The 24,239-nt window shown below is 35.4% G+C and overlaps 1 protein-coding gene across 1 annotated transcript in view; it reads left to right on the top strand.

The window, feature by feature from the left end:
- LOC145674282 (uncharacterized) overlaps window positions 1-24,239 on the top strand; it is a gene marked incomplete in the record, with an annotated part of 853,005 nt that overhangs the window by 813,553 nt on the left and 15,213 nt on the right. The window contains 1 exon segment of the mRNA XM_081744136.1: window positions 5,130-5,291. Within this exon segment, the coding sequence (XP_081600262.1) occupies window positions 5,130-5,291 (162 nt within the window).

Below are 24,239 nucleotides of genomic sequence, written 5' to 3'. Positions count from 1 at the left end.
TTCAAACGGTACCATTCATATGTTTCCGTCATGTATCTGAGGCGGGAAAAATTGCAAAAAATGGGATTTTTGTTAAAATATCCCTTTTTAGCATTTCTGGACCCTTCCCCCCCTGTGTTAACACACAGATCTCAAAATCAACTGAAAAATGTTAAGGACATAGTGAATATGTCTACAAAATTTCAAGCTTCTATTTAGAACAGTAAGGTAAATATATATATATATATTAACACATGTGCTAAGAATATCCCCACAATACCCCAAATTCCCGCAAAAACTGGAAATTTTCTAAGACATCCCTATTTACCCTAGGATCATGGTTCGTACCTCATTTTCTTCAGAATGGAAAGTACTTTCTAACGTTACCAATCACATGTCTTCATCGTGTATCTGAGGCGGGAAAATCTCGATAAAGAGATTTATTAAAATATCCCTTTTTAAAACCATTTTACCCGTTTGAACACAACTTGGGGCACCGCAGAGATCTGAAATATATCTGTAGAATACTAAGGAGTACACTGAATGTATGTGCAAAATGTCGATCTTCTAGGTGCAAAAGTAAGCCCGCCAAAAAATAATATGCCCACAGTACCATAAATTCCCGTTTAAAACAAGATCTCAGGTAAACATTTCCTGAGACATCCTTATTTACATTAGCATTATGGTTCGTACCTCATTCTCTTCAGAATAGAACAGCCTTTGAAACGTTTTCCATTCGCATGTCTCCGTCGAGTATCTGAGCGGGAAAATCGAGAAAAAGGGAATTTTTGTTATAGGTGCAAAAGTAAGTAACTCAAAAAATAGTAAAAATAGGCCTAACAAAAAATTCTTTAGTTTTAAGTTATGACGTATCACACCCTATGTTTCGACCCAGAAAGGCGTAAAACCATACGTAACGTGTTCTAGAACCCTTCCACTCTAGAAAAAAAGCTCTATTAGTACTTTTTAAATCGAATAATGAAAATACAACCCTAACGTATAAACATATACGATATATGTAAGGGTTAATGCCGTGCTACTGTTTTTAACCTTCAATTTATTTCCTGCTCAATAGTAGGCATACCCGTGTTTTGTCAATATTTACTTCAATATCACGAAATCGGGGCTTTTGGCCCGATACTCTAACCAAAACATCACAATTACGTGACCATGTGTGACTTTTAGTAGATACTCAACTATTGGTATTGCAGGACAAGGACGCCGTTTTCTGTGTAACTTTGGAGGGCCCTATGAAAAATATGCATTAGTAGAAAGGAAAAATGAACGACCATGTACTGTAGAAATAGGAGAACCTGCTTCAACTTAGAAATTTGGCCCCCCTCGTTAGAGGACCATTTCAACTTTGGGGGTCCCAGACCACTAAACCCCCCAGGATCGGCGCCCTTGGTGCAGGAGTAACAACTTATGCGAGTTAAATGAAGTTTTTCTAAATAATCAACCTTCACCTAATAAGAATATTAAGTATTATTATTATTATTATTATTATTATTATTATTATTAATAATAATAATAATAATAATAATAATAATAATAATAATAATAATAATAATAATAATAACAGCGGTTCGGAGTTCACGCATGCATCGGATATATTTAATGGGAATCAAGCAGCCACTAGCATGAGTCACTTCAACATACAGTATGTACTGTAGTTAACCTAAATATTTCTTCACTTCTTTGTGGATTTTTGTAGGAAACGAGTTCCTTCTGAGAATCCCTTATGGCCTTGTCTCTATTCTTGTTGCTATTTTTGTTTTGCTAACGGTACTTTTCTTAATAACTACATACTTGCACTACCTAATACAATAATATCGTATTTTAATATACACTTACCTCTGTTTTTCTAAGCAGACTCCAGCACTAGACAAAAGAACACACACAATAACAAGTCAGAATTCGCTCCACAACAACACGAAAACCAGTCGAGCATGCGCAGTAAGTGCTGGAGACTAGCTTCAAACAAAACACGATAGGTGACGCTCACATCAAGAATAAATGCATCAGTACCGATGCAAAGATCTGCATCAATTGAGTAATCTTAAACCACAATGCATTTATATGTCTCAAATGACCCATTTTTTTATTTTCGATCGTTCTCTAGGGTTGAAAATGCTGCGCATCAGTGACAAAAACGAAATTTATACATATTAACGCGCCATTTGATGCACGTAAATGTTTCAAATTTCCTATGATGCACTTGTAGTTCTGTGTGTAGCTATTATTAGTGTTGTAGTTACTGCGGACTCAAGCGTCTACATAAACTAAATCAAACTTATAAAAAATATGTTTTTGTGCTTCTCTTTTATCACAGAGTCCATATGGTCTTGATCTATGACTTCTATTTCCACGTTAAATAAATCCGGGAAGTAATATGAGACCTTCCTCTATTCCTGGAAATAGATTAACAGTTAACACAGCCAAGTGTTGGATGCACACCTTTCTTCTTATGCAACCCACACAATTCAGGTGTTCTGTAGATTCCATTAACAACCAGCAATTTTCAAGGTTTCCCGAGGGATTAGCTGCAACGTAAAAATAAATTCATTAATTTTGCTGATTATCTTCAAAGCAAAGAGTACAAGTAAGGTTTGAGAAATAAAATCTGTGTTGTAAATAGTGTTGTCGATTCATCTATGGAACAGACTGAGACGTGCTTTTCTACGTTATTAATTATCATTAATAAAATAATATGGTCCTAACAAGAATTGTAGCTTCATGCACTACTATAAATCTTCCTGTTGAATTTAAAATTATTTGTTCCGTTAGTTACTACAGTCTTCAACTTCCTTCTTCACCTTCCACCACATCTATTATTTCGCTAATAAGAAAGTTGTTTTCTTAAATGTTTGTCTATTTTATTAATTAATTAATTTATTTATTTATTACAATTTATCTTCTCTCCGTAGTTTTTGCTAACATCTCATAGATTTTTTCGTTCGACCCAATCAATTTTCTCGATTCGTTTCCACATTTACAATTTAAGAGTCTTCATCCCGGCGAAATTAAAATACCGCTAATTTTACAGTAATTATGTGATATCTTCAAATAGATAGAAGATAATCGAAATGTGGAACAAGGGCGCCCTAGACAATATTATTTTACATGATAAACCGTTATCACGACTCACTTATCTGGTTTCAATTTCAAGCCATTTTGAAACCCGCATTTATTTTCGCGTTTCTAAACAGCTGAAAACGGAAAGCCACTAGGTGACTTGTGATAACGGTACCTCACGCAAAATAATATTGTCTAGGGCGTTCTTGTTCCATATTTCAATTATATTTTATCTATTTGAAGATATCACATAATTACTGTAAAATTAGCGGTATTTTAATTTCGCCGGGATGAAGACTCTTAAGCTCTCTCATTGTTTGTTTTAGGAACCATTGGAATCAATGATAGAGTTCTAATTTCTTGTTCAAACTCCAGGTCATGTGTATTTGTGCTGAACAGTAACCGAATGTGGCAACTTTCTCAGACTTCTCTCAAATTATCAATAATGTTAAAAAGAATGGCCAATTTTTTAAAAATATAATTTGAAACATCTATTTTTATCAGTACAGAAGCATTAATTCTCATGTTCTACAAATATTATTTGTAGAATTTTTGAAAATGTATGTGTTTTGAAGCTAAAAATATTTGGTATTAGTTTCACAAGGAATTGTTGTTTAATCCGATACTAGTTTTTTTATTGTATCAGTAGGTAGGTTACGTAGTCCAGTGCTTAGAGCGTTGGACTCAGGTATACGTTGTCCCGGGTTCGATTCCCGTCCGGTGCTTCCCAATTTTCAGCGTCCACGCAGCGTCGTGCGGCAAAATGGGGAGTCATATGAATAAAAGACGTGACGGCCACCAAGTTCAGAAACCTCCTCATACGCCTGTTAGAGACGTAGCGCGTTAACCACGTGTTGATGATAAGTTGAATGTAGTTCAGCCAGTCGCTAACAGATGGCGTTGGAGCGGCTCAAGCCCACAACATGGCTGTTACGCCAAGTGGTTTGTTTTTTAATTTTAGATAGGTTACATTGTATACAATATGTGTTTATTTTTGTCTGATAAGGTGCTTATCGTTGCTATTAGGCTGTTCATAGCACAGAAGTAATAATAATAATAATAATAATAATAATAATAATAATACGCCTTAGCAATATATTGCAGATCCGGTGGCATTTCTTGTAATTCATCTCCCTTGCAGGTGAAATAATTGGGTGGCGAACGACCTAGACTATGAAAATTGATCTCGGATGAAGATCTGTGCACAGGGCCGGATTTAGCATTTTGGCGCCCCTAGGCTCAACAATTTTTTCCGGCCCCTAGTCTGGTTAAAGTTACTTTCCTAAAAATCTTTATTAAATAATTATATCAGGCCTATATGTTAATTGCTTAAACACCACTCCACGATGCAATTTTATCATTGCAAGTTTTTTTCTGAAGAATTTACTTGATTCTGGGATTAACAATATACCGTTAGGCCTAATGTATTAACAAAAGATTGGTGAATAACTTTGGTTTTGTTCAATTTAGCCATTTGGGCAAATAAATAAAATAAATGTAGTAAAAAATAACTAAATAAGTAAAAAAAAAACAGCCGGTTCTCCCGTGTTTGAGATCAATGTTGTAACGAAGTTGATGCATAATGTTAAAACATAGTTTAACTTTACCAACAATTATTTGTTCCATTGAACTTCAGAATGCTTTATTAGCCTGATCTTTTTTAATCAATTCAAAAAATATGTTAAGTTATGGCTATTTATTTTTATTTCTAGATATTTTTTTTCTCTGGGCCGTGCACCCCTTGGGAGGTTGTGTCCATAGGCCTGGGCCTACTAGCCCTATTGGGAAATCCGGCCCTGTCTGTGCACTCACCAATTTCACAGTATTCAAGCCGTTTCCGTGTTTTGGACTCGACGTTAACAGTAGGTCCCGTCCGTCATAGGCTAGGTGCTGCATAACAATACAAACCAAAAGAATTAGCATTTAACAATATATGCTTGATATTATTTCAAATACTTGTGTTCAAAACAATATTTTATGTCACACACACTTTTAGATTACACTAAATGTATCCATAATTTCACACATAAAATCATAGTCCATATGTTTAAGTTTACTTTTTTCTTTCTTTCCAGACTACAGAAAAACGCAAAAGCGGCAGCTGATGTAGAATACCCTGCTTACGGAGTAACAGGACCTAACAAAGATGTATCCCCATCCGGTGACAGGAGGCTTGCCCAATCTGCTCAGATGTACCACTACCAACATCAAAAACAACAGATCATTGCTATGGAAAGGTAACAAAGGGAGTTATTTTTTTTAACGTTAAGAGAATGTATATTAATTAAAACACAAAAAAGCCTACAGAAAACAGCCTACATAAGTACGTTTCAGGTTTATGATAGCGAATTTGATTGCTAGGTAGTAGCACACCTGAACACGCCCGAGAGATTATTGCGGATAGTTCAAAAATACTGTATGCTGACAAGGCGCGCTTCCAGAAACTTTTGTTGGGAGAGGTTCAAACTTCGGGGGTGTTCAATACTACAAGCCACCACGTCTATGTAATATTGAATGGGTATTATTCTGCACCCGGAAAGACGATAAGTAATTGTAAAGTACTTCAACCTATATTTTCAGAAAAAAAAAATGATAGAACCAGATTGTTTTTGTGAACAGGTCTTCTCGGCATCAAACAGCAACATAAGATTTTGTTCACAGATACCGAAATAATAGCAAAATGCTCAAGAGTTTGGGACAGGAGGATAAAAGAAGCTGTTGCAATCACACAAGAAAAAACGAACCTTAACAGAGACAGGATTCCAACTGAGTAAAACATGGACACCAATCATATCGCGCCATTTCAAGCACCAATCAGAACCCGCCATTTCAACCACCAATCAGAAGAGTCCAATTATACATACATGAATATATATATTCCATACACTCTATTGTATCATCATATTCGCCTGAAGATGAGGACGATGTCAGCCCTCGAAACGTCGCAAGATATAACAGTATTTACCTGGCTGCTAGCCCGAGAAGACCTGTTCACAATACGTCGCCAGGAAAGCTTCAATAGATACTTCAGATTGTTTTTGTTAGAGAAAGATTGCAAATGAAACGCAAGTTCAAATTTTCATGCAACATCAATCCTTTTCCTCTTAAACAAGTACAATTTTATTGAAAAAGTGAACAAATGTATGTTGGGTTAGGAAGTTTCAGGGATCCGGACTCGATTAATTCCTCGTGGGTTCGCCTCTAGTACTGAATTGGGGGAGGATATATGTTATATGTATCAGTGGTCATATGGTCACAAAAATACGGGTATTTTGGGACTACTTTGGTGCTCTTTCCAAGCACCAAAAAATAATCATAGTTACAGCCAAATAAGTAAATAATGTATAACAAAAGGTTTTGATGACTCAAAGAAAGAATCAACATGTGTTGAATCGCTTGAATCACAACAAAACAGGTACCTTATTTTTACTTGGCTCCTAGTGTTGGAGATCAGAGGCTCGGGCGTACCGCCAATATGATGCAAAAAGAGTGTTCCTTGATGTGACATGCGAACCTATTTCTAAACAACAACAGTAATAACACTATAATTCGGACACTATATTCCATCGCGACCGTAAATCGCAAAGCTTTGTGAAGTTTACATCTGGGAAAGAAGTATAATGGCCTATTCATGCTATCAGACAAAATGGCCACCGTCAGACGGTTGAAATGTCAAATTGTTCGGAACAAAGACGTGATTTCTAGTAGTTGTTTCAGTAATTGCCAGACAATCTCCTTTTACAGTACCAGGTGTGCTTCCTCTCCTGTGAGTGAAAACGCCTACGGTTTATCACTCGAACAACATATTTTATATTCTTAATAATTCTAATTCTCATATTAACGTGAAAAACAGAGTTGAAGTTTATTAGTTACAACCAAAGTTTAAGTTCTCTAATATAAAGATTTTCCAGTTTTCTCTGGTAGATTCATATTCATTTTTTCACTTTTTATTTCATTGCTTTCGATTTCGTGATTGTTGTAATATCTCGAAGGAAACCGATACATGTGTTGAGGTATTTACTCCAGCTGCATTTAGCTAAAAGAAACAATTATTACAAATTTTTAATGCAAAAGCATACCGGATGAAAATCTGGTTTTGTGTTCGTATGCACCACACAAAAGCTAACAAAATCAAAGCAATGAGAAAAAAGTACAGGGGTCATCCAGAAAGTAAGTTTCACTAGTCAATTTAAAAAGTCACAGAATGTAATAGAACAAAACTTGGTCGCACGCTGTAATATAGGCCTTGTACTATGTTCCAACATATTTGTCATCCCTGTTGAGATCCATTTTATAACGAGGCATCACATTTTGTATTTCCATATCAAAGAATAATGCCGCCTGTGATAATTACATAGTGATAACGGCTTGATTGTCCACATCCTCCTCCTCGAAGACAGCGAGAATTGACTTACATTGAGTAGTCGTCTATAACTTCTCGTATATGAAATGTTGAATTGAATGCAGATGATTTAATCAATTAACTAAAACACGAATATTTTTCTTTGAGCGTGTAGAGAAATCGATGTGAAAGCTAAGCAGATAATACGAGAACCAGAGTGCTGCCACTACATTGAGGGATGCTTCGACTCCCCAGTGACATACGATCCAGATTTCAACCTCCTTTATTATGTGAGAAAAGAAATCATTCCCATCCTCTGAAACCAAAAATCACGCGCAGCCGTCATTCTTCGTTCTTTGTAAGCGTCTGTCAGCATTTCTGGCATCCACCTCATACTCAGTGATAACTCAGCTTCCCAGTGACAACTGGATGTACTGTTTTCGCCTACACTTCTGGAAACTCTCTGCCGAATTCAGTTATTTTGAACCAAAGATTAGATCATCCATTTGAACACTAGCCCTTCCGCTACGCTCTTCAAGATGATTTTGAACGTCCTTCCCAAAGCTCTCTTCACCATTGCATAACCCTTCCTTCACTCATTACTGCCGGTCCGTAAATGACACAATTCCCGATGAATGCCATCTACATTCTGTTCTTACACGTTCAGAAATCGTAGTGGCGGGATTTTGTATTACGACAGGCATTTCATCTTACCGCTAGTCACACGTACGCAACAACTGCACTCGGACGAGTCTATGTCTGTTACAGGCACAGAATAATAAGGCATGTTTCGTGCATGCTCAACTTAAGGTTAGTGTAAAGGGACAAGTTTTGCCGATAGATGTCACTACAGTCTTCTTATCTCTCTCATGTATTGTTTACCTCTCACGAAAATTTACAATTTATTTTATAAATTTCAAATTTCTAGAGACTTCAAATTTCTAGAGGAGGAACTTCATAACCTATTAAAGGGAACAATCCATGCCGATTTTTTATTTAGAATTTTCTTCATTGTTGAAACAGTTCCATTGTTAAAGGTTTGGATATCCATTTCAACAATCAAGCCATTTCAACAATGAAAAAATACTAAATAAAAAATCGGCACGGACTATTGCCTTCGATAGATTAGGAAGTTCCTTTTCTAAAAATTTGAAGTCTGTACGTTGAAATTTGTAAGAGAAATCGTGAATTTTCGTGAAAGACAAAAAATACATGGGAAAGATATGAAGATTGTGGTGCCATCTATCGGCAGAACTTGTCCCTTTAAACCAACCTTAATCAGTGTTTCAATCCCTTCCAGTGCTGCAGTGTAAAAATACCGGCTCCAGTTTTTGATACACGTCTCATCCTAATCATGTTTGGTGGGCAAGTAGCTCATCGTCTAAGAAATAAAAACTGCTATATTTGGTGGACTAGGTCGGTCGGAGATAGGCTCGGATCGACTTGTATTTCTTAGTAACTACTGGCGAAACCTGAACAAAATTTTGTGGGGAACTACACCGTCGTCTAAGGAATCAAGATCTCTATATATGTTGGTTGATCTTAGCCAGAGACAGGCTCATCTAGGTAAGAGGGGCTCTGTTCCACAGTTTTCCATGCCCGGAGCTTCTGTGTTTGTTTCACTCTGGCTTATTTTACTGTTTCTTTTAGAGCTTTCGTATGTTTAAAAGGATTTTCTGTATTTACTTTATATGTTATTTTCATTTTAAAACTCATTTACTGTCCAAATGTTCCGTGACGAAGAAATTTAACTTAAGCTCATTGCAAATAGATCTCAAACAATATGGTTTAGCTTAGCGCGGATGTTTCTTCCAACCAACTAACTGTGTTATGCAAGGTATTGCTGTATCGTGCAGAAGCAGACGGTGTCCAAATCTACGCAATGTGCAACTCCAAAATATCCAATTTTTACCGAATATACTGTAGATTATTAAAATAGCAATGCCACGTGTACACAACGTGAGGAGCGCCACTAAGCAATTTACCGCCCCGTGCAATGACATCATTAACAGCCCCCTTTCTCCAGAAAGAACAAATCTTAAGAGCCACTATTTTAAAGTATGCTACGTCATCATGAACAACGAAGGGGAGTGAAAGTGCACTCGCACTCAGGAAGATCTAAACACTACAAATACAATCTCGTTATGTCTGTTTTTTCTTTAAATAATAATCTATTATGTTATGAAAGATAAAGCAAAGACACCTGCAGAGGTAATATGGTAATTATTTTTTATAGAATTCAATATCGATCTTCAATCTGAATATATCAGTTTCTAATTTCAGTACAATTAGCTTTTTTATCTTTTTTTTTTCATTTTCCTTCTACATCTGTTATTGCTTCCTTTAAAAAAAATTTGTTTCCACCTTCAATGATAAGGAACTTGTTTGTGGCAAAGACGAGAATAGTTTTCATATCAAAACTTAATAACTAACTACATGGAATAGGTGATCGCTACTGTTCGAGAATTGAATTCTTGCCTTTGACAATAATCAAGCAATTCATGCTGGGATTTGTTTGACCATTTATTTTAGTGTTGTTCACGTGGCCTTAAACTAATGAGACCTAAATATGATTTATGAATGGTGTATTCAAATAGGTCAGCTTAGTAAATGTAACTACCATCCTCATGAAGTATGTTTCCAACAAGAAATATTTATATTAAATAACAAAGTTACCACAGATTTTACCGCCCCGTGCAAATACATCTGTTGCACATATGGTAGAGCCGCCCCTGCACCACGTGAAGAACTATGGTTTGTATGGCGTGATATTTCTAGGTCAATATTGGAAACGGAATCGTTAGTAAATTTAATACTTTCGACTTCAATAGAGAGATTAGAAATATTCTCTTTGGACGCTTAACTGATTACAGAAAACCACTTCTCTTCTATCTTACCGTTTGTATTGTAAAACGATTACCCTAAAACTTAAAGTTGTTGATTTTCTGCCATTTCTCGTTTCAATAGAGAGATTAGGGTGGAGATCGAATATATTCTTGAGACAATTATACGATTGCAGAAACCGCTTCTCGGTATTCGTTACCGTCTTTACTCTATAAGTATACCGTTGAAACTACTAGTGGTAGACTTTTGTCACTTTCGGTTTTAGTAGATGAATTAGAGTTTAGATGGAAAGTAATTATTCTTGGGATGCTTAATTGATTACAGAAAACTGCATTCCACTATGTATTATTATTTCTGCTCTATGGCAATCAATGTTAAAACCGGAAAATAGTTGATTCGGCACTTCCGGTTTGAGGAAAGGTTTTAAAAGAGAAGATAGTATCTGTCCTTAGAACACTGAATTTATTTTAAACAAATTCTTCTCACTGTTATCGTTTTACTACGCAGATCAGTATTGAAACCGGAAGTCGTAGCGGATTTATATCACTTCCGGTTTTAGTAGAGAGTTACGAATGGATGTTAATTGTATTCTCAGGCAATATAAGAAAATATCTTGTCGCTATGTATTACCGTCTCTGCTCTTTAGTGATCAACGTAAAAAAAAAAAAAATAGGAAATGATTTACTTGTAGCACTTCCGGTTTCAATATCACCTTGAAATACGAACTCGATTTTTAAGTTTTGGAGGACACGGTGGCTCAGTGGTTCAGCAATTACCTCTTATGCATAGGGTCCCTGGTTCGTTTCCCGGCTAAGTAAGTTTGTGATGGACAACATCGGGTCCGTGAGTTTTTTTCAATGTACTCCCGTTTTTTCCCACATTTTCATTCCACGAATTCTGCCATAATCATTCACTTGCCTTAATCATCGTCTTCCTTCGGTAATTAGTATAATCGTGGGACGTTAAATCCAAAGATTTCATTTTTTCGATTCTTAAGTTTTTACCCTCTCCATCCTGACTAAACTTGGTGGTGATCCATCAAGTAATTGTTGAGACATTTTGTCTCTCCGACGGACGGTAAGAGTTAGGCAAGCGGCTAAGATAAAGTACACTCGTGTCCAAAATTAATGTCGCATGTCTATAAATATGCTGTTGTAGGAATATGATTTCATAACGAATTCGCCCGGTATTTCTTATAATGTTAGTATGTTTATAATTGGCAAAGGCATGTATGTGGCAAATTTCATGTCAAAAGAGCAGTAAATAAGAACAATAAAACGAAAATAAAACTATCTTGTCCATTTAGTAACATTTTGTTTTACTCATTCTAATTTTCGTATTTATAATTCTTTCCCCATGAAATTTACCACAAATATACGTTTCCCAATTATACACATAGTACCAGTATTAAATGTGCCCTGCAAAATCATTATCAAATTGTATTCTTACAAGAAGACAGTTATATTATTTTGGACATGAGTGTACATAAGGCTTTATTTAGAAATGGAGTGGAAAGGGAGATATGACCTTTGGGTAGATTTGAGAGGCGGTAGGAAAATACGAACTTGTATCTTACTGAAGTGTGTGATAGTATACAGTTCCAGTTAAATTGGTTTGACACGAAATAACTCCTATTCCATTGAATATCTATATCAATTGCGATTATGTGAAAACTCGAGATAATTCTCAATTACTTTCTTTTGAGAGTCATTTCAGAAATACGAGTGGTGACAATCTCTACCATTTGTTAAATATAATATATATTTGCATCGAATTTATTATTAATACTTGATGTCTAGGCTAAAACCTGACTAAAGACTGTTGGGTGAAAAAAAAATATTTAAATCAAGGTATATGGCTAGGTGATACATAGCTAAGATTACAACATCACAATATTTGTTGTGTATTTTGGTTACAAAACCAAATGATCATCTTGTAAATCCCGCCACTCGGTGGTCAAAGAATTGTCAAAAAGTTTGTAACGCGTTCAAGAGCTGATATACAAGGAGGCCCTAATTATATATATGATGTTTGACAGACTGTAGTATTTGTAATTCTGAACAAGAAGTTTCGATATGGGAACACTGTGTAGCCTGAGAGTGGGGATAATGGTCACTGGACTTAAAAAGTCGTTAGCGTATGCCAGACAGGATGACGTTACGGTTATCTCTGGAAGAGCGTGTGCGTTGTGTGAGTTTGTATTCTTTAGAGTGGCCAGCTCAATCTCCTGTATGAAACCACCTGACTTTTTCTTATGGGGTGTTTTAAAGGACAAAGTGTATCAACATCACATACCCAATTTAGGCGAACTGCGGGAAGCTATCACAGAAGAATTCCACAGGATACCACACGGAGAAAAATGCATAATCCAGTCAGCATGTAAATGCTGTTTTTTCCAGATTACGCGCGTCACCACATTAAGTAATGTTGTTTCATCTGTAGTACGATCTACACCACCGTCCAGCGAAAATTTTGTATTGTAGGACCATCATTTCAGATCTAGAATTAACGCCATACTTATTCCGACGGTGGTAACTTAGGTATATAATATTGTTACCATCTTCCTACGACTGTCCCCTCTTGGTTTTTTTCTAAATCTGTGACTCCCTACCTTACGAGAGTAATAGGTTTTAACACGAAATCAATCACGTGAATAAAATTATCCAATCACAGCGAGTCTAGTTCGACACCGAACTCCAGACTTGGCATGGTGTTCCCACCAGCTGTATTTTTATACATGAAATTACATTACTTAAGGAGCACCCGCGTAAATACGAGGTATCCACACGGAAATCCTAGGCCTTTTTTTCTCAGTGCAGTACGGATGTGTCAAGCTGCTTGTGACAATGTTGCTCTTCGTCTCCGGGCATGTATCTATTTGTATGGTGCATTGGTGGACCATGCCGTGGAGAACAGAGATTAAAATTGTTTTAAGGGAAGGCAGGAGGGTAATGTGTTTATGTTTAAGTTAAGTTGCTAGTTTCTTTACCGCAGTCTTTGAAACATCGGATACATAATTACGGGTTACCTTCTAAGCAATTTACACAAGTTTATGCCATTCATTATGACTTAAAAAAAAACGAAGAATTAAACGAATATTTTTTCCGGAATGAAGGCTGGTTATTCGTCTAACGTGAATTTCTAGCTAATGAGACCTTGGAAGAGTTATTGGATGATTTTGTGCACAGTAGCTGAAGAATGATTATATTGCTGTGTAAGATATGGTTTGCTACAGTGGAGACACAATACTAATAATGCATTTGAAATATGCAAAGTGCATTGCTCGGTATACCTCATGCGAAGGTTCAAGACTTGACATCTGCCTAAAGTGGAAAGCACGAACATCAAGTTTATGATAATCTTTCAGTTGAACGTTCCACAGTTTATGCCTGTTATGCCAAGGGAAATTATGGTTAAGGCAAGTGAATGATGATGGAAGAAAATGTGGGAGGAAACAGGAGTATCCGAGAAAATCCACGGTCACGATGTTGTCCACCACAAACTTACTTGGCCGGGGAACGAACCAAGGACTCCACGCACCAGAGGTAAGCGCTCTACGATTGAGCTTCCGTCCTCTTGTGAATGAAGTTTATGACAATGGACTTAAAAGTGATCAAAAGAGAAAAATTATACATAAAATTGAATGAGAAGATCCTTTAGAAGTATGAAGTTAGTAATGACTTTAGAAAATGCTTGAGAACTTCTCATGTACAGAAGTTGGATTAATGCACGATCCCCATTGAAACTGACGACGCATAATGAAGCTCATATTTCATTGCTCATAAATGGTGTATACTAATTGTACTAGACAAGTAATTAAGAAAACAGCAGCAAAGTGAAGATCAACACTCATTTTCAATACGGCAAATAAGTTGCGCTTTAACTCGGAATTCTGACGATTTTTTTCATTCTCAGGCTTCGAAAAAGTGAGAGAGAAATCGACATATAATCATCAATATTTCTTTGTCACTATAATAATAATAATAATAATAATAATAATAATAATAATAATAATAATAATAATAATAATAATAATAACCGAAGTTGAGTAATATTTTGGAACTTCCAGTTGATCGCAATTGTGACAACTCCCGACACCATTCTATTGGTGCACCTTTGGTTTTGTAGAGTTGAATCTTTCAGTTCCTTAAAAATAGTTAGCTTGTTTCTGTTGTGTTTGCTAATGACATTTGAGTAATACAACATGGGCGGAGTTAGGAATTGCCTCCTAGGGGTCAGACCTTCTGTCTGCTCAGAGCACAGTAAATACAAATGAGAATTGGGGGATCTTATATGTGGCATTTTTTATTTACTGTCAAAAAGTTGCGGAGGGCAATGCCCCCTATGCCCCCCATAGCTACAACTATGTAGGCTAATACAACTAACTTATTATTCACACTAGTTCAATAATAGTTTCTTCTATTAGATTTATAATAAATTTATATCATTATCGATGTTAATTCTAGGAAAATGCATGTTTTCGTTCTGTTTAATTTTTACGGATTAACTGTGTTGATTTTTAAAACGTTCTGTTTGCTTTTTTTGTCGGCTTAGATAATTGCTAAGATATCATCTCTTTACTTGGGACTCTTAAATGTTTACTTTGCAATATAAGCAAACTTTCTGAAGTAATTGTCTCTTCATCTGACCAATAAGCAAAAAATAACAGTTCATTAAATTGCGAAAACGGAGCCGTAATTAAAATATGCAGTAATGGAGAACAGTCTTCGTTACACGAATTTCAAAGGACATTGAGCAATAGAAATGGATATTTTATCTGGCAATGGTGCTAATCAAATTTTATTTTCGTATCACGTGCCTGCTAAGAGAAAATTTTGTATTCCACAGTGTGTTTTTTTATTATTACAGTAAAACCTGTCTTTAGCGGAATCGAACGGGACTCGCAAAAATTTCCGTTAAAGAGAAGTTTCCGGTTAACGAAGATAAACCTATGCAAAAAAGTGCATACATATAGTGGAAATACCAACATAAAATAATATGCTGTATGTAAGTTAATTTACAGTATGTATTTCTACTACGAATTAATACACACAAACTTAGAATGAACAGAAGAAAGTACTGTACGCATATTGACTTGATTTTTCCCATAGTCCAGAAGAATTTTCTGAAACGTTACTGCATGACTGCTTGACTTTACACCTGAGAAACCATACAAAAGATATCTGTCATTTTGACGTAAGGCAAATTGTTGCAGTTCCGTTAAACTTTTACCGGCATCTTGATAAGTCTTTACACTACACTCTCCTTCCAGTTGAATTTCTCTTCTTCCTCTACCTCCTCTTCTCCTTTGAGATTTTTCGTATAATTCTCAATTAGGTATCTACATTCATCCGTTGTGTCTGTTTCGGTTTGCGTATCACTATCTGTTTCGGTGACAACGTAGTCTAATGTATATATGCATCTTACCTCTCAATGAATATCAAAAAACTATCTAATGCTGCGATCCGGAACTTGAAATTTTCCATTTAAAGGCATATTTTGATTTCCGTTGTCCACGTAACAGTTTCCCCTTAATGAAGGATTTCCTTTCCTATATTGAAGGGACCGTAAAATATTTCCGTCTAAGACAAGTGTCCGTTTAATAAAGGGTCCGTTGAAGACAGTTTTTACTGTGTTATTATTATTATTGGAACTGTTTCGAACTCTTCTAGCTAATCTAATGGTTAGCGACGCACGTTTCTTGTTTTAGGGGTTCCGCTTTCAATTCCCGGAGGAGAAGTCTTGATATTTAAACACATTAGGGTGGTTCGGATTCCACCTTAAACTGTAGATACCCACTGGAAAAGGTCACCAAACTCTCTACCCAACCAACACACAGTTGATATTTGAAGTTTAATGTCCTTGTGTAACACTTAGGATATAGGGCAATATGAGGTCTAGATCTGTAGGTCACAGGTACGAGGTGCGTCCAGAAAGTTAGTTTCCCTAAGGCGTTACGTACAAGGGAAAACACGCAACCGGAATTCAGACACTTGTCATACCATGGGAGCAACTTTTGTATTCCGATGTCATAACAGTCAGCCGCTTGAGAGTAGAACCAGTGTTTCAATAGCAGTCTGCAATTGCTCATCACTATCAAAATTGGATATCAGGGCGTCAACTAATTGAACTATTCTCGCAACATAACAGTATTGTGAAGTTAATTGGTATGGCATTTTAATGACAAGAGCTTTCTTTACAATGGCAGATTTAAAATTTAAGAATTAGAATGTTAAATACAAATCCACGATTTTCGGGTCACTTCTGCGTTCGGAAGAATTTTATCTGGAAGCAGAAACACAATCTCGTAATAAATTACAATTCCACAAAATATGGGACGTATGTGAACAGTACAGTCATCAGAACTTCCTGGGCAGTAAATGTTCAGAAGAACTTAAACGGCCATGAAAAACTGTTTATCACCACAGGCGTGTCAGACTTACATGAAGAGGATATGCAAAACTCATTCGTTACGATAAGTGTTTAAATCGACAAGAAAAGTACATAAAAAAGTGTAGAATTATATGGGTATTAAGAAAATAGTGTTATTTTTAACATTGTTTACTTGTTTCGTTTTTCTTGCCAAACAGCCCTCACTTTAAAAAAAAACTGTCGTATTTATCAAAGAATTACAGCCCAAATAATAATAATAATAATAATAATAATAATAATAATAATAATAATAATAATAATAATAATAATAATAATAATAATAATAATAAACATGTAACATTAATTTATCTACATTTGTATCTAATTATTCGCTGTGAACTTGTAGCTCTGGTGTAGCTTAAGGTATCCAAAATAACCTCTCTGACATATTCCATTGTAAAAGCACTGGGTCTATACTCTTTAAAATGTCGTGGCATTTTTGGTTAGAAATGTATTCCGCTTTCGATGCACATCGCTTAATTCCTGAAGGATTTTCGCATTTGTACTTTTTTCACCTTGATAGTCTATGTTTGCAAAACAAATGTAAATTAGAATTAATATGATGCGAATGCCATTATTTTTTCTCTTCTCAAAACATATTTGGCTTAGGCAAATACAAAATTCAAATAAATTGAAACATTAACCTACCTCTAGTGCACTTCAAGAAGTTCGACAATTTTCAAGAGAAGTTCCTTCTAAGTAAACTTTGTACTTGTTTTGTATGTTATACTGTAGGTTGAGTAGCTTTTATTATCGAGAAAAGTAACAAGTTATTATAAATTACTGAGACAGGAAGTTCACTGGGGAAAATATTAATTGAGCATGACAGTTCACAATGAGAAAATTCAGAAATTCTTGGAAAGTGTAACACTGTGCTTAACTCTATTTTAACTAGATGAGTACAAAGACAAGAAATATCAGACAAGTAAATCCTAGAAACAAAACATAGTATTTGAAAGAATGAATAAATTTCGCCGTAATTGAGGAGTGCTTTTTTCTTCCAACATTTGAGAAACACATGGACGTAAGTAACTTCATAAATGCGTTATTAAACTATCGTATTGAAACATTAGAGCTACAAATATGATAATTTTGCTCTCGTAATCACTAACTTGATTACCTGTTTAATGTTTCAAAATTTAAATTTCTGTTTTGATAATTAAAAGCTAGAAACTGTTGTTTTTCTTCAAAATGCGATTATCAAGTTTTGAAATAACATTCCTCAGTTATTAAGCTGTTACAACTGACAGAAAGTGAATGCAAGAGCAAGAGTACATTCTAACAAATATTCTATGCTAAATGAAATGCCTGTTTTTCGTACGGGGAGAATACCCCTACGAATACGAATTTCAGTGAAGCTGTAATAACAATAAATCATAAAATACTTTACTTTTGGTATAGATTTTCAAACACCCTACCCCCATAGAATGTGAACTTTAATCGAAGTGGCATTATAGAAACCCACCTTCTTGTAGATACGATATTCCGAAACTTATTTGAAACAGATCAGCCATTTACATGGCTCCGAAAACCATTGATTTGACACTATTATCGGTCATTTTGAATATTTTATTATTCACTCGTTGTCATCTATTATGCTGATAGGGCAGAGCGTGGAATTAAACAGCACCTGGATTGTCAGTATTCATCTTACTGCTTCGTCAAACTATGAATTTAATACTATTATACGTCGATGTTGATTATTTATATGTGTCACCCCTTTCGATCCTGCCCCTAGGGTGCTCGGGATGTCTTACTCTACATTTTCTCTCAGATTGCAAACCATATGAGTACCAAGTTTGGTTGAAAATGATTCCATACATTTCAAAGTGACGGTCGAACATGCATACACACACATATCTCTCTCTATATTTAGATATACAAGAAACGTCAAGGTGATAACTTTGTCAATTCTAATCCAACTGACATGCATAACGCACTCAGCGTTGCTTCAGTCACAAAATAAGGAACGGAGTACAATAAATAACGATAACCAACGCCATTGGCGTTCTCCCTATAAATTTGCAAGCCACCTGACATGCCTTAAATGTCATCAGGATTGTCACCTAACAGCTTAGCGACTCTAAAAACACAGTAATCGACGGTCGACCTCGATAGATTCAACAGTAATCTCGGTTATCTTAGACATTTTATTTTTCGACGTTTCTCATTGTTCATCAATTAAGGTTGAATTTATCCTTTAATGGTATCTGGAGTGTGACTATTCATCTCAGCGCTGTAACAACACACTGCATCATATCTTTCTTAACACACTCTTCCCACTTCTTTGACCAGCCTCAGGCCCGTTTCCCACTCACTTCTATAGCATCTACTCGGTGAGCTACGTCTTCCAAAGGTCTTCTTCTTACATGCCCAAATCATCTCAGTCTACTTTCTTGCAATTATTCTACTACTGGTCTCACCTTTACTGTTCTACGGATCACTTCATTCTTAATTGTGTCCTTCAGCTTCACTCCACACATCCACCGCAGTATCTTCATCCCCGCAAATGCAGCTTCTGTTCCTCTCTCTTCATCGTCGTCCAACTTTCCGCTCTGTACCATAAGGCAGGTCTCACTACTGTTTTTTAAACTTTTCCTTTAAGGCGTATTAGGACTCTACGGTCACATAACACTCCTGTCACTTCTCTCCATTTTGTCCCACCGCTGCTAGTTCTGCTGTTCATAATATATATTCTATTCCTGCATTTTCCTGCAATATTGATCCCACGTACTTAAATTTCTTCGTTCTTACCACCTATATTTCGTCAAGTCGAATTCTTGTATTTTCTATTACATTTTTCCTAAAACAACAATGTAAATATTATGTCTTAATTTTATTATTTCTAAATACTTTGCTCTCCAATACTCCTCCCCAAGCATCTAGTTTATCTTGGAGACCTGCCTTGGTCTCACTCACTACCACGATGTCATCCGCAAATAGCATATTCCACGGTGCTAAGTCTTGGATATCCTTTATGAGTTCGTCCATCACAATTGCAAAAAGATATAAGCCCTGATTAAGTCCCACTTTAACTGTGAATTTTTATGTTATTCCACACGCGCTCTTCCCTCCTGTCCTGTATCCATTATACATATCTTTAATTGCACAGATGTATGTGTTCGGAACACATTTCTTCTTCAGTATCCACCAAATAAGACCCCGTGGCACTGTATCATACGCTTTCTCTAGGTCGACGGAAAGCATATGAAGGTCTTTCTGGTATTCCCTGTACTTTTTTAATAGCATCCCAAGTGCAAATATTGCATCCGTTGTCGATCGCCCTGGCATGAAACTAAATTGGTTCTCTGTAATTTCGACTGACAATATTGCGTATTCCTTTGTCCTAAATATGTCCAAGGGGCAATTTACTTTTGGGGGTAAGTTCTTTCGGAGGATTTCTCAAAAACGACTCAGGAATTTTGTTCATTAGTTCTATAATATCGTGTAAATTATTCATTATGAAATAAATCACAAGGGATAGTTTAGCCTTGGGGATGAGTTTCTTTTCACACTACTTTCTCAAAAAGAACTCAGGCGATTTTTGTCATATTTCATAAATAAATATTTCGTTATTATCCTTGTAGTGTTGCACAAATCGCTTCCATGATATTATCGTTTACTTTTAAAGTGATTTTTTTAATAATTGTAAAATACCGCTTTTGCGATTTTGTCAATACCTTATAAGCAAATATTTCATTAATAATCCTATCATATGGCATAAGTTATTTCTTACGGGAAAATCCACAAAGGTAGTTTACTTTCGGGGATGAAATTTTATTCGGTGAAGTTTTCCGAAAATGCCTTATAATTTGGTTCGTGTTTCTCAAGAAAATGTTTCATTCAATATTGCAGCACAACGTGATTTAGTTTAACAGATTGTAGCGAGAAAGTTTACTGTGGTGGCCGGTACCTTTTTATTATATATAGACTATTTAATATGTCACCTACCGTTGTTTGGGTAAAATGTAAGAAGTTGTAATTCTTTTACATAGCATGTTCATATAATTCGTTTGAGCCGTTTCTGAGAAAATTGCGACAAATTTCAAACCTGAAAAAGTAAATGATTAGGTAACAATTCTAAATAGCCTACAGTTTCTCCCCTTCATATAAGGATGCCAAGCCAACGACGTGGATTAGTTTCGCACTGGAAGACTACGTTCTATAGATAATACTAGCATCAATTACACGCTTCGCTGGGTTAAATTAAGAAAAAAGTAGTAATATATTCCGTTAGTCAGTCAATTTTTACTACTACTAAAGCGTTCTTTGATATCGGTCATTTCCGATTATTTTTATATATCCTCCTCCCCTCCCCATGTTGTGGGACACGGCATCGGATGTGTCGTTGTTCATCTCAGCGACCCCGAAAATTATGAATTCGACACTGATATTGGTCATTTCGATCAGTTTTATATATCTTCCCCTCCGCCAAGTTGCGGGTCTGAATTTGGATTTAAACGTCATCAGAGGTGTCACTGTTCATCTCAGCGACCTGGAAATCTATAGATTCGACACTAATATCGGTCATCTTAGATCATTTTTATATATCTTCTCCTCCACTTCTCCCAAGCTGAGGAGCTTAATTTGGATTTAGTCAGCATCTGAATTTTCACTGTTCATCTCAGCGACACCGAAAACTATGGATTCGACACTAATATAGGTCACTTTCGGTCACTTTTAAATTTCTCTCCAAAGTGACATGACAGAAACTATCTCAGGTTTCAACTTCATCTAGGTTGATAATTTGATCGACATCTGTGTGGTGGTTCAAGAGTTATTAAGTTTTTTATTTATTTTTTAAAGTTTTATTTAGTTTTACATATCTTCCCCACCCATCACACTCCGCTAAGTTTTACCTCAAAGTAAAATGATAAAAAAAATCATCTGAGACCCAAACCCCATCTATGTTAAAAATTTGATCGAGATTGATTGTTTGGTTCAAGACTTATTAAGTTTTATTTATTCTTTAACTCCTTCCCCTAAGTACTATCGTCAAAGTGAATAAATAACTACCATGCCAGGCCCGAACCTCATCTATTTTGAAAATTTGATCGAGATAGGTTGGGTGGTTCGAGAGTGATGAAGTCACAAAGACAGTCACTATTTTTTTTTTTTTTTTTACATATATCTCCTCTTACCCCTACCCTACGTTGCGCCGTCGAAGTTAAATGATAAAAAATTTTCCCAGGCCCGAACGTCACCTATGTTGAAAATTTGATCGAGATCAATTTGGTGGTTCAAGAGTTAAGTTTTATTTATTTTTATATATAAATCTCCTCCTCGCCTCCCCCTCCCCTAGATTCTACCATCAAATTATATATATATAATATAAACTTTCGAGGCCCGACCGATCTCATCTATGTTGAAGATTTGATCTAGATAGGACATTGGTCAGGTGATTCAATAGATTAAGTCACAATCATAGTCACTTTCAATTTTATAATATAGATTTGACAGGTATATTTGGACCTTTAGGATGTGTATTTGAATCCAAATGAAATGATACAAACCTAGGTAACACAAGTGCCAACTACGTTCAGAAATGCATTTCAAACGGTGCTGTCGTTATTCTTCGCAAAAAGTTCAAATGCTATTCGTCTTTTATCATATGAGTTTCAATCAAAATGTAATAATAAAATCATAGGCCGACCCAAAAGCTAATTACGTTCAAAAATTAATTTTAAATGGTTCAACTGTTTGCTCACTTTCACTCTTTTATGAATACAAAATGGAAAATTAAAATATTTTAGAAATATTCTCCCTTCCTCTCTAGAAGTGAAATTTTAGAAAACGTTGGATTAAATGTTCAATTTTAATATGGAGTTTGTATACAGTTTTTTATTTTATCTCCCTAACTTTAAGGGCTCTTGAGATGTATTTCCGGCATAAATTTTGAATTCCGCGTCTGCTTAGGATACACATAAAATAAATAAATACCTATTATATTTTTCCTACAGTTACTTGCAAGTATGCCAAGCCAATGCAGAGTGGTCCAGAAACCCTTCAAACCTGGTCAAAACCTCAAAATTCGAAATTATCACAAATATGAAAGACCTCACACATTTAATAAGGAAAGATGTAAGTTTTTTTTTTTTTTTTTTTTTTTTTTTGTAGATTTTCGTGTAGCTCCTAAGGGTTGGGCCTACAATTAGTACCAATGTGAAAGATTAAAGTCGGTGGAAGAAGGTCATGTATCTACCCCGGTAGCAGACGCAAAGTTCATGATGTGAAAACAAAATAATGTTTCGTTGTTAGACGTCAACAATGATTGCGCAAAACATTGTTATACATTCATCGTTCACGACAGATACATAGAACTCTGTTATTCATATTCATATTCATATCGTCTTTATTGCAGAAACTTCAGAGGACATCTAAAGCATTACAATCGTCAGATCTTAAAGTTACAGATTAAAATGCATATACAATATTTACAAAAGGAAAAAATTGGATACATAATATTTACATATATGGATACAGAAAAAAAAAAATATATATATATATAAGATATAACTGTAATACATATCAATTGTAATTCCAATACAAGGAATAACGATCACAACACAATACAATAGATAACTACTCGTACTATACATGTCTATTTATTTCTCTCATAGTTCTTCATTTTTTCACTTTAATTGCTTTGTAATTTCGTAAAACTCTTCTATATCATATATTGGATTATCTAATAAGAGTGATTTGAGTTTACTTTTAAAAGTACCCACTTCGGTATCTCTCAGTGCTTTTGGGAGAGAGTTGAATAATTTTGCGGACGTGCCAATAAAACTCTTTTGTGTTTTGGTATAATTGTAATACACTGCCATTATATTATCTTTGTATCTTGTGTTATATGAATGATACCTAGAATGTTCAGGGAAGTTATCTCTATTCTCTTTTACATACATTAAACATTGAAAAACAAAAATAGCAGGAAGAGTCATTATTTTGAGTAGCTTGAAACTAGGTTTGCAGTGACTACGAGAAGGAAGACTACATAACAATCTGACAGCTTTCTTTTGCAGCTTTAAAAGCTTATAAGTGTTACTAGATCCACCCCAAAGAATAGTACCATATGATAGAAAGCTGTGGATTTGGGCAAAGTAAACAATTCTTAAGATTTTCAAACTAACGCAACTTCTTAATTTTCTCAACATGTATATACCCTTTGTTACACTAGCTGCCGTGATTTCAATGTGATTATACCAGTTTAATTTTGAATCAAGTTCAAATCCCAAAAATTTAACTGTAGAATATTTTTCTGTGTAATCTAGATTGTTATATGTAACATTAAGATCTTGTATTTTACTCAGGTTTAAACACAAAAGGTTTGCAGTAGACCAATCCTCAACTACGGTTGTTATATTTTGGGTTAATTGTTCTCTTTCAATAATTGATTTAGAACTTACACAGACTCCAAAGTCATCAGCGAAAAGATAGCCTTTAGCAGGAATAGTAGCTACTTTGGGAAGGTCATTGATATAAATAAGGAATAAAATGGGACCCAGAACAGATCCCTGTGGTACCCCAGAACCCACTTGTAAGTATTTGGAGTTCGAATTATGGA

Source organism: Thermobia domestica, chromosome 17, assembly GCF_964235325.1.
Source record: "Thermobia domestica chromosome 17, izTheDome1.hap1.1, whole genome shotgun sequence".
In the NCBI taxonomy this organism is placed as follows: domain Eukaryota; kingdom Metazoa; phylum Arthropoda; class Insecta; order Zygentoma; family Lepismatidae; genus Thermobia; species Thermobia domestica.
This window is presented reverse-complemented; position numbering and strand designations above follow the sequence as displayed.